At 45.2% G+C, this 12052-nt stretch overlaps 1 protein-coding gene across 6 annotated transcripts in view; it reads left to right on the forward strand.

The window, feature by feature from the left end:
- Window positions 1–12052, forward strand: part of LOC108796053 (transcription factor COE3-like) — a 108665-nt gene that overhangs the window by 75215 nt on the left and 21398 nt on the right. For all 6 annotated transcript variants that reach the window (XM_018567433.1, XM_018567434.1, XM_018567435.1 and 3 more), the window contains one exon: window positions 9926–10014. In XM_018567433.1, coding sequence (XP_018422935.1) covers window positions 9926–10014 — 89 coding nt within the window. The remainder of the gene's footprint in view (window positions 1–9925; window positions 10015–12052) is intronic.

The raw sequence follows: 12052 nt of genomic DNA on the forward strand, positions 1-12052 counted from the left end.
TTATTAGTATTGTTGTTTTATTATTATTGTTTTTATTATTACTATTATTATTAAAATGATTATTATTATATACGTTATTACTATATCAATTTTATATACTCTACAATATATATATAAAATACATCAGTATCTTATACAGTATATATTATAATATATAATGATCTATCAGTATCATCATATACATTATTACCACATTAATATAATATTTTATTCATATTTCCTACAACGTATCATATATCAGCTCAGCAACCGCTGCACATTTCTGTTTCTTTGAATTAATGTTCAGTACAGTAAATGGTTTTGTTCTCTAACACAGAGCGTCCGCAGAGACGCAGGAAGCTCATGCTAGAGGCTGTTATAGAATTGCGCGTCTGCGCCAAGCCTTAATGACATTACCAGCGGGCAGCGATGATGAGCTGAGCAGGAATTACACTCTGCAGTCCGAGTTGCTTTTATAAGCAGCTGTGGATTATGTTGGTTATTATTGTGGATCATGGTCCAAAATCCCGTCACTGCTCCAATCTGGGCCAAATCTGTCTCGTTTTCTGTTCATAAGCACTGGGACCATTTGAGGATTGATGGACCATGTAATGATACTTACAGGTGCTGGACATGCTCCGGAAGATTCATCTTCTTATATTTTGCCTTCCCCGGTTCCTCCTCTTACCCCTCATCAATATACTAATGACTTGTTGAAATAAAACCTTTCTGATTTCATTACATGCCTTATTTTAGGTGCCTTTTGTTGGCACTTTAAGAAGCCAGTGGATCCCACTCACTCCCTTGAATGTTTGGTGGCCTTCTACCCACATGGCCTTCTCTCTTGGCGGTATTCAAGCTCACATCATGGACTCTGCTGTCTCTAAAATAGGACACTGAGCCAAAGGCAAATACCAAAATGTCTAAGACATCATTGGGTACTGTAACAAGGACACTCCACTGTAGTCCAGGTAAGTCAAGGAAACCACAGTTTATTGAAAGGGCAAACACAAAATTGCTTGAAACAGCAACATAAGAAGTGAATATCCTCTTTAGTGCCTGTTAATGGTGAATAATGCTTTGATATGTACATATCCACCTTCCCTTATATCCCTTCCTGCAGCTCCATTAGGCCACAGGAGCAAATACTCTGTAAAAAAAAATACTCCTGTCCTGGTACATGATGGCACTGGTGCTTGGTGATTGGCATCCAACACTTTCATATGGGGTGGGGAGAGAGTTTTTGGCCCTGTGTTAGCTCCAAGTGACAACTCGGAGCATACAGAGGGCTCAATCTCTTCACTCCCCGCAGCTGCAGGAACAAAGGATAGGCAAGTATGTGTATCTGGTGGTGCCGGTATTAAAGGGCAAAGCATAGGTTCTCTTCAAGCAGATGTTTTTGGCTAGTTTTTTCACTTTTGGTAGCCTGGTCTGCCGATCCTGCATGCTGTTTGATCCCTGACTGTTCTCCAGTTCTCATTCTCGTTCTCTTCGTTCCTTTATGGACCTTCCTGGACCTCCTGCCAGTCCAGAACATCCCCCACTTTGACCTCTGGACTTATGGACTCTCAAGGAGACTCTCACAGGAGTTATTTTCTCAGCTTGCACATTTTGGACAAATCAAAGTCTGGATATGTCAAGCAGTGCCCCAAATGTCCTTCTGGGGTTCTCTGGAAAAGACCGGGCACTCCATAGACTCTGCACCTTAGAGGCTCTTACTGTTGGTGGCCCATGGACCCACATCAGTACTTGACCAGCACTTTTTAGATATCACTCATGAATTGGTGACAGCAAAGCCTTATCTTCTCATGAATCATGGTCTACTGTGGAAGTTTGGCGAAGAGGAACCAAAGAAGATTAAGAGTTGGTGGCTCAGATCCCAGTCTGACACGGGCCAAACCCTGGGAAGCTGGAGGATGAAAACGACTTGTAATGTAATGAAGTGTGTGAAAAGCAGCTGCTAACAGGAAATTAATTGTCCTTCCTTAGACAGCTTCCTACACTAAGAGTTCTCCAAGTTACACAGAATTGTTGGATGTGACCCATTGTTGATATGCGGTCAGTGGGCCATCTGGAACAGCTATTTGTGCCGAGCCAGTTGTCACAGTGTTTGGGCTATGGGTCATACACCAATTCTTGTCATTTTTTAGAGGATCAAACATGAATTAGTGAAAACAAAGCCTTAAGTTCTTGTGAATCCCACTCTGCTGTGGATGTATGTCTAAGAGAAATCAGACAGGATTAAGAATTGACAGCCCAGATCCCAGTGTGACACGGGCCAAACCCTGGGAAGCTGAAGGATTAGAACAACTTGGTGGAGTGTAATGAAGTGTCCTCCCTTGGACAGCTTCCTACACAAGGACTTCTCCAGATTTCATGGATTTGGTGGATGTGACCCGTTGATGATATTTGGTCAGTAGGCAGTCTGGAACATCTGTTCTTGCAGAGCCATTCATTAGCGTGCTTGGCCGATGAGTCCACACCAACCCTTGACAGACACTCTGTAGAGGATCACACATGAATTAGTGACAGCAAAGCATTATCTTCTCACAAATCGCACTCAGCTGCTGGTTTTGTCTAAGAAAAGACATGGGAGATTAAGAGCTGAGGGTCCAGATCCCAATCTAGCCCAGGCCAAATCATGGCAAGCTGGAGGTTGAGAACAACTTAGAGTAGTGTAATGAAGTGTGTGAAAAACAGCTGCTATCAGGAACAGAATTGTCCTTCCTTGGGCAGGTTCCTATATAAGGACTTCTCCAAGTTATATGGAATTGTTGGATTTGACCCATTGATGTGCAGGCAGTGGTCCATCTGGAACAGGTTTGTATGCAGAGCCAGTCATCAGCGTGTTTGGCCCATGGGTCCACACCAATCCTTGACAGACCCTTTTTAGAGTATCACATATGAATTAGTGACAGAAAAGCTTTATCTTCTCATGAATCCCGCTCTGCTGTGGGTTTTTGTCTAAGAAAAACCAGAGAAGATGAAGAGTTGACGGCCTAGATCCCAATATAGCTCAGGCCAAACCATGGCAAGCTGGAGGTTTGAGTAACAACTTAGAAAAGTGTAATGAAGTGTGTGAAAAGCAGCTGCTATCAGGAACAGAATTGTCCTTCCTTGGGCAGCTTCCCACACAAGTACTTCTTCAAGTTGCATGAAATTGTTGGATTTGACCTGTTGATGATGTGCAGGCAGTGGTCCATCTGGAACAGCTTTGTATGCAGAGCCAGTCATCAGCGTGTTTGGCCCATGGGTCCACACCAATCCTTGACAGACCCTTTTTAGAGGATTACATATGAATTAGTGACAGCAAAGCCTTATCTTCTCATGAATCCCTCTCTGCTGTCGATGTTTGTCTAAGAGGAACCAGAAAGGATTAAAAGTTGAAGACCCAGATCCCAGTCTGACACGGGCCAAACCCCCGGGAAGCTGGAAGATGAGAACAACTTGGAGGAGTGTAACTAAATGAGTGAAAAGCAGCTGCTAACAGGAAATTAATTGTCTTCCTTGGACAGCTTCCTACACAAAACTTTTCCAAGTTACAAGGAATTGTTGGATGCGACCCGTTGATGATCTGCGGTCAGTGGGCCGCCCGGAACAGCTGTTTGCGCGGAGCCAATCATCAGAGCGCTTGGCCCATCATATTTTTTATTCTTTTCTCTTCATGAATCTGCAGCCAGCAAGACCCGAACTGCACTGTAATCTCAGAGCAGATCTTGTTTCCATCGTACCAACATCTGCTTCCAATAATGATTAGATATTTTTCTTGTAATAATATGTATAACAGAGCAGCTGATAGGAGATGAATAATGAGCAGGATCCTCAACGCACCACCAAGTCATGGAAGAGGTATGTGGCTTGCACATGTTTCTGGTGAGGCCTGCGGAATGATGTCCAAAGACTGAAGATTAGTCCTCTTTATGTGGCTACGGAATGCAATGGCCGGGCTTATCTAACAGAAGACCAAGGAAGGGTAAAATCTGCTTACTCCCTGCTGTTTCCAAAGGACACATGCATGCCAAAACCAACATTATGTAATGTTCATGTTACCAACTCCCGCCCACAATTGATATTCCAGATCTGCGTGCTTTCCAGCAAGTTTAATCATATGCTGGTTTCCTGTACCTCTGTGGGATTCCACTGGTGAGATATCCGCACCAGCATTCCCAGTTCCACCCAGCAGATGAGACCATTGCAAAGCCAAGAGATGGTGTCACCCTTCTCCAATAGGAACGTACTGCACAAACTAAATGTAGCTGTGTGATAGTGCTTACTTCATTCATTGTGGGAGGGGCAGAGACACAAACTGAAAGGGAAATATTAGCGGTGGGTCTTCAGGAAAAGCCGACAGGTAATTCAACCCAACCATGCTCACCCAAGAATGATGTGTCAATCATTGGTGGAGATGCCCCTTAAGTAACCTTAGCTGCAAGAAACTGCAAGGGACCAGGGACCAGCTTAGCATTGTTATCTGCAGTTTGGGACCTACTCACTCCATCCCATGGCATCAAGTCTTGATGGGTGGGTGTCTGTTTGGAGGAGTGGGTGTTTTTAGGCAGGTTGTCTTCCCCCCCCCACAAAAGGCCCAGGGGCAGAATCCGGCCCACCAGGCCATTTCCTAGACTTCTACTTTCAGATTTGGGTATTAAGTTATTACTAAAACCAGTGATAATCGAATGCAGAGGCAATTATGATAAAGATTAGATATATAGTCTTACAGATAGGTGGGTGTCAGACTGGAGAAGTGGATGCATTCAAAGGCAGGCTGCATTTGCTTGTAGACCACCCTAGGTAAGACCCTCATGTGCTGAGCCTCCATGACTGAAAGACCTGATCCAATAAATGAAAGGGGTGGGCCAGGGACAGTCAGACCGGAGAGGAAAGGGCTAGATGATTCATTAATGCTTTTATGATCCCTGACTTCCTCCGCATTAAGCACTCACTACGCTGACCTGCAGATTACAGCTACCAGTGCGCCAGAACATCACAAACACTTGCAATTGATGGTAACAAAAAAAACATCATGAAAGAAAAACCACAGAAATATTTATTACCTGCTTGTGAATCATCCATCTTCATCCTGGGACGGAATCGCAGGACACTTTGTGGAGGTGGGGTGGGGGTAGGGGGGAGGTCCGAGGTCACATAAAGCCACGTCTCTCCCCCCTCCCCTCCACTATCATCATATCATTAGTCATAGAGCGATGAGAGCAGCGAGACATATTGATCCAATGCTGGGAAGGGAAGCAACTATCTGACAATTACATGGAGAAAGATATATGAAAGCGGGGTGCTTGTTCTGTCCCTGCAAGCGAAGGGTTAATGAGTAGCGGATCTCGTCGTGCTGCATCGCAATATGTTTATTTCAAGCCCTGTAGCGTGTTTTTTGTCACAGGAGTAACGACTAGACGTGTAAGCTGCGGAAAAATTAAATTCAGATTTTTCGCGATTTCAGAATTCGGGATTCAGGTCCGAAATTCTCGGATTCGGACGAAAGCCGAATTTTCGTTAGTTTCGGAAGAGTTTACTATTCGTTGTGACAACCACAGAAAACCATATACAGATATTAATACTACAGCTGAAGCTCCTAGACCCAAATGGCATTCGGGAGTCCGAATTTCCGAATAGCATTCGGGAGCTCCAGAAAGCAATCAGGATCTGGGAGCCATATACATACATAATAATAAAGCTGAGGCTTCCAGAACCGAATGGCATTTGGGAGCTCCCATATATGATTCGGAAATTTGGACTCCATTCGGGTCTTGGAGCCTCAGCTTTACTATTATGTATATATGTATTCTGTATTATGAATGAATATTCGCTACAGCAACATTGTGACCTGTATATACATAAAGCTGAGGCTCCCAGACCCGAATGGCATTCGGGAGCTCCCAAATGTTATTCGGGAATTCGGATGCATTAAACTGAAAAACACATCTGATTGGCCAGAAAAGTCACATGTCCGATTCAATGTAGTTTTTAAACGAAATTCACATGGGATCCGAAATTTCGAAGACAGGAAATTCAGATTCGGACACATTCGGATGCATTGGGATTGTGATATTCGGACACATTTGGATGCATTGGGATTGTGATATTCAGACACATTCGGATGCATTGGGATTGTGATATTCGGACACATTTGGATGCATTGGGATTGTGATATTCGGACACATTCGGATGCATTGGGATTGTGATATTCGGACAAATTCGGATGCATTGGGATTGTGATATTCGGACACATTCGGATGCATTGGGATCGTGAAATTCGGAGACATTCGGATGCATTGGGATTGTAAAATTCTGACACATTCGGATGCATTGGGATTGTGAAATTCGGACACATTCGGATGCATTGGGATTGTGAAATTCGGACACATTCGGATGCATTGGGATTGTGAAATTCGGATGTGTCCGAATTTCGGAAAATTGGTCTGGATTTTGGTTCGGAACGAAACGAATCGCACATGTCTATGAATGACCACTGTGTGGAGAAAATAGTTACATAGTTACATAGTATTTGAGGTTGAATAAAGACATAAGTCCATCAAGTCCAGCCTATTGTGTGTGTGTGTATGTATAGGTCCCTGTGTCATCCCATTCTTAAGAGTACCTGTACCCTTTTACATTACGGTCACTCAGGAAATCGTCCAAAAGCTTCTTGAATGATTCCACACTCTTAGCTGAAATCACTGCCTGTGGCAGAAAGTTCCAGACCCTAACCGCTCTAACTGTGAAGAACCCCCTTCGCCCCTTGTGTTGGAATTTTTTATCCAACAATTTTAGGTGGTGGCCTCTAGTCTTTGTTATGGGGTTAACCGTAAAGAGTTTGTTGCTAATGTTGCTATGACCATTGAACATCTTGTACATGAAAATCATATCCCCCCTTAATCTCCTCACCTCCAATGTGAACATATTTAAATTTAGTAGCCTTGTCTCATAGTTCTGGTCCTCCATCCCCTTAATGAGTTTGGTTGCCCTCCGCTGGACTCTCTCCAGCTCCAGGACATCCTTTCTGTGGACTGGTGCCCAAAACGGGACCGCATACTCCAGATGAGGCCGAACCAGTGATGTGTAAAGTGGCAAAATTATAGACCTGTCCCTGCAAAACATTCCCTTTTTGATACAGGAAAGGGCTCTACTAACTTTGCTTAATGCAACCTGGCACTGTAAGCTATTATTCAGTCGATGGTCTACAATGACCCCCAAATCCTTCTCCATTTCAGACTTCCCCAGCGGCATACCCATCATTGTATAACCCATTTGTTTATTTTTAGTCCCAAAGTGCATTACTTTGCATTTATCGACATTAAACCTCATCTGCCATATAGTTGCCCCTCCCCCTATTTTATCCAGGTCCTCCTGTAATGTTACACTATCTTGGTCCGTTTCTATTACCCTCCCAATTTTGGTATCATCAGCAAACACTGAAACATTGCTGTTTACTCCGTCCCTGATGTCGTTAATAAACAGGTTGAACAGCATGGGTCCCACCACAGAACCCTGAGGCACACCGCTCATGACACTAGCCCAGTCTGAAAGGGCGCCATTTATTGATACTCTCTGTACCCGTTCCTTTAGCCAGTTCTCTATCCATGTACACCCTGCACCTTCACACCTCAGAGAACCTTTTGTGGTAGCAAACGTTGAGACACTTTGCCAACAAATGTATCGTGTCAGATTTTCGGATGATGCAGAGCGTTGGTTCGAACTGGCAGTGGGTTTTTCTTTTCATTCCCTTGCATTTCTCTTGTCCAGCTCTTATTATAGTGCAAATATGAAGCAAAGAGGAATAATGACTTATACAGATCATTCAACCTATCCCGAGATGTCCATCTGGCTACACACTTTGCATGTGTTATTATTTTTAATATACAATGAAATAGTTCTGACATATTCCACACCATACATGTACATTGAACACCGAGCCGGTCACATCAGTCTCTGCACCGGAGGAGCTTACACTATTTTAAAGATATTCCACAGTACAGAGTTATACATCCATTCTCCTCAATCTCTGCACCAAGATAACCAAATACTGGCTGGTTACATCTCCTAGCAGGTGTCGAGTTCCTGGGTCTGCACACTCATTATGACCAATATGAGGGGCTCCCACCATCCCTGATGGATTTGTATTTGTTTTATATTATGAAGAATGTAACGGGAGGAACTGGGACACACAAAGATGGGCAGGAAGACCTAAAACTCTTAGGTGGACAGGAACAGAGTCAAGAATCTTGGCAGGGAGATCTCATTGTTGGTGTCCCCAAGAGATGTAAAATGCCAGCCTGTGGTACAGCCCACCATTCTTCACCTATATGGTGGTAAGATCCTTTATAGGAACAGTGGGTGTGGTCCTAATCTTTTTTATGTCAGCCCTGAAGTAAGGAGCAAGCAATGGAACTGAAGGTTAGAGCTAAGCAAACATATTGTTCTATCACATTGGTCAGCAACCTTTTCCAGGTTAAGCGTCAATGTATGAACATTAGACAGCTGGGGTGCCAGTGCCATAGACAAAAGGTCAGTTCCTGCACCTTCAGATCAGCCCCCTGTTCCTGCACCTTGAGACTTTAGATCAGCCCCAATTATTACACATCCATGCCTCAGATCAGCCCCAATTTCTGCACATACAGATATATGATCAGCCCCATTTCCTGCACCTTCACACCTCAGATCAGCCCCATTTCCTGCACCTTCACACCTCAGATCAACCCCAATTCCTGCACCTTCACACCTCAGATCGCCCCAATTCCTGCACCTCCACACCTCAGATCACCCCAATTCCTGCCCCTCCACACCTCAGATCACCCCAATTCCTGCCCCTCCACACCTCAGATCACCCCAATTCCTGCCCCTCCACACCTCAGATCACCCCAATTCCTGCCCCTCCACACCTCAGATCACCCCAATTCCTGCCCCTCCACACCTCAGATCACCCCAATTCCTGCCCCTCCACACCTCAGATCACCCCAATTCCTGCCCCTCCACACCTCAGATCACCCCAATTCCTGCCCCTCCACACCTCAGATCACCCCAATTCCTGCCCCTCCACACCTCAGATCACCCCAATTCCTGCCCCTCCACACCTCAGATCACCCCAATTCCTGCCCCTCCACACCTCAGATCACCCCAATTCCTGCCCCTCCACACCTCAGATCACCCCAATTCCTGCCCCTCCACACCTCAGATCACCCCAATTCCTGCACCTTCACCCCTCAGATCAGCCCCAATTCCTGCACCTTCACACCACAGATCAGCCCCAGTTTCTGCACCTTCAGATCAGCCCCAATTCCTGCACCCTTACACCTCAGATCACCCCAATTCCTGCACCTCCACACCTCAGATCACCCCAATTCCTGCACCTTCACCCCTCAGATCAGCCCCAATTCCTGCACCTTCATACCTCAAATCAGCCCAATTCCTGCGCCTTCCAAACTCACTTCAGCCCCAATTCCTGCACCTTCACCCCTCGGATCACCACAATTCCTGCACCTTCACCCCTTGGATCAGCCCAAATTCCTGCACCTTCACCCCTCAGATCATCCCAATTCCTGTACCTTCACACCTCAGATCAGCCCCAATTCCTGCACCTTCAGACTTCAGATCATCCCAGTTTTTGCAACTTCAGATCTCAGATCACCCCCATTTTTTGCACCTTCACACCTCAGATCAGCCCCCAGGTCCTCCGGTGGACCAGTGCCAGCCTGCATCCGTGTAATGCGATGACCTCCTGGGTCCCACTGAAAATGACATTGCATGCCCATGGCAACTGTGCCTTAGGTTCCCTTTTCCTGTTCTATCTCATGTCAAGATCTTTATAGTTAATTTTGGACGATGTGTCTCACATGTTATGAATTTTCATTGTTCTGATAAATGTTCAGGTTAGGTTCTTCTTGATGTGTTGGGTGTGTTTCTGTCACTTAACATCTGACACTCCTCTTTACAGCCTTGAATGAACCAACCATTGACTACGGCTTCCAGAGACTACAGAAGGTGGTGCCCCGACACCCGGGAGACCCTGAGAGGTTACCCAAGGTAAGATGACCTCCATCCCAACAGAGTGAACCCATACTAGTGCCAGTTTCAGAATTGCTGTAAGGCCTTGATGTTCCCTGGCTGCTCTGGATAGGAAGTCATCAGAGACCTGATTAGCGGAAGCTGAAATTATTAATTTTTTTGTGTGTTTTTATGTGTGTGTGTGTGTTTTGTACTTTTCCTCCATCATATCACAGAATGAAATCTATCCTCTTAATCTCATTTTCTGTGTGCTGTGGCTCTGAGCAAACATTGTATCTGCATATATACAGCAGTATGAACGGGTCTATGCATTTTTTAACAGCGCTAAATCTGGTCAAATTCTGCCCCAAACTACCATAGAAACAGCATCATTTACTGTATTTTCCTACATGCTATTATTATTATACATTTATATGGCTCTGACATATACCGCAGTGCTGTACAGAGGACACTGAGCCAGTCACATCAGTCTCTGTACAGAGGAGCTTACACTCTAATGTCCCCCCCACAGTCACATCAGTCTCTGTACAGAGGAGCTTACACTCTAATGTCCCCCCCACAGTCACATCAGTCTCTGTACAGAGGAGCTTACACTCTAATGTCCCCCCCACAGTCACATCAGTCTCTGTACAGAGGAGCTTACACTCTAATGTCCCCCCCACAGTCACATCAGTCTCTGTACAGAGGAGCTTACACTCTAATGTCCCCCCCACAGTCACATCAGTCTCTGTACAGAGGAGCTTACACTCTAATGTCCCCCCCACAGTCACATCAGTCTCTGTACAGAGGAGCTTACACTCTAATGTCCCCCCCACAGTCACATCAGTCTCTGTACAGAGGAGCTTACACTCTAATGTCCCCCCCACAGTCACATCAGTCTCTGTACAGAGGAGCTTACACTCTAATGTCCCCCCCACAGTCACATCAGTCTCTGTACAGAGGAGCTTACACTCTAATGTCCCCCCCACAGTCACATCAGTCTCTGTACAGAGGAGCTTACACTCTAATGTCCCCCCCACAGTCACATCAGTCTCTGTACAGAGGAGCTTACACTCTAATGTCCCCCCCACAGTCACATCAGTCTCTGTACAGAGGAGCTTACACTCTAATGTCCCCCCCACAGTCACATCAGTCTCTGTACAGAGGAGCTTACACTCTAATGTCCCCCCCACAGTCACATCAGTCTCTGTACAGAGGAGCTTACACTCTAATGTCCCCCCCACAGTCACATCAGTCTCTGTACAGAGGAGCTTACACTCTAATGTCCCCCCCACAGTCACATCAGTCTCTGTACAGAGGAGCTTACACTCTAATGTCCCCCCCACAGTCACATCAGTCTCTGTACAGAGGAGCTTACACTCTAATGTCCCCCCCACAGTCACATCAGTCTCTGTACAGAGGAGCTTACACTCTAATGTCCCCCCCACAGTCACATCAGTCTCTGTACAGAGGAGCTTACACTCTAATGTCCCCCCCACAGTCACATCAGTCTCTGTACAGAGGAGCTTACACTCTAATGTCCCCCCCACAGTCACATCAGTCTCTGTACAGAGGAGCTTACACTCTAATGTCCCCCCCACAGTCACATCAGTCTCTGTACAGAGGAGCTTACACTCTAATGTCCCCCCCACAGTCACACACTATTATTATACATTTATATAGCTCTGATATTTACTGTGTCACGGTTTTGTGCTGGGAGTACACTCAGTTGTATGCCCCCAGCACTGTGACCAGGCTGTAACCAACTCAGTGACGACCATTATTTAATAAACAATGCCGATTTTTAAAAATAATTAATACGTTAATGTCATTCTAAGATTCACTTTCAAAGCTTGACATGACATTTTTAGTGTTTTGGGTTTGCATCTTCTTCAAAAAATATTTTTACCCCTTACAGCTATTCCATTGAATACTTTGTCATGTAGTTTCCTTTTTTTTTAGAGATGTCTTCCTCTGGGGTGCAGATACTTTGTCTTTCTGTCACCACCCGGCTATCAGTCGCGTGTCCTAAGTCTCACTGATCCTAGATAATAACCCCATTCTTCCACCCATCGTA

Source organism: Nanorana parkeri, unplaced genomic scaffold, assembly GCF_000935625.1.
Source record: "Nanorana parkeri isolate BGI_ZX_2015 unplaced genomic scaffold, ASM93562v1 scaffold1048, whole genome shotgun sequence".
Classification (NCBI taxonomy): domain Eukaryota; kingdom Metazoa; phylum Chordata; class Amphibia; order Anura; family Dicroglossidae; genus Nanorana; species Nanorana parkeri.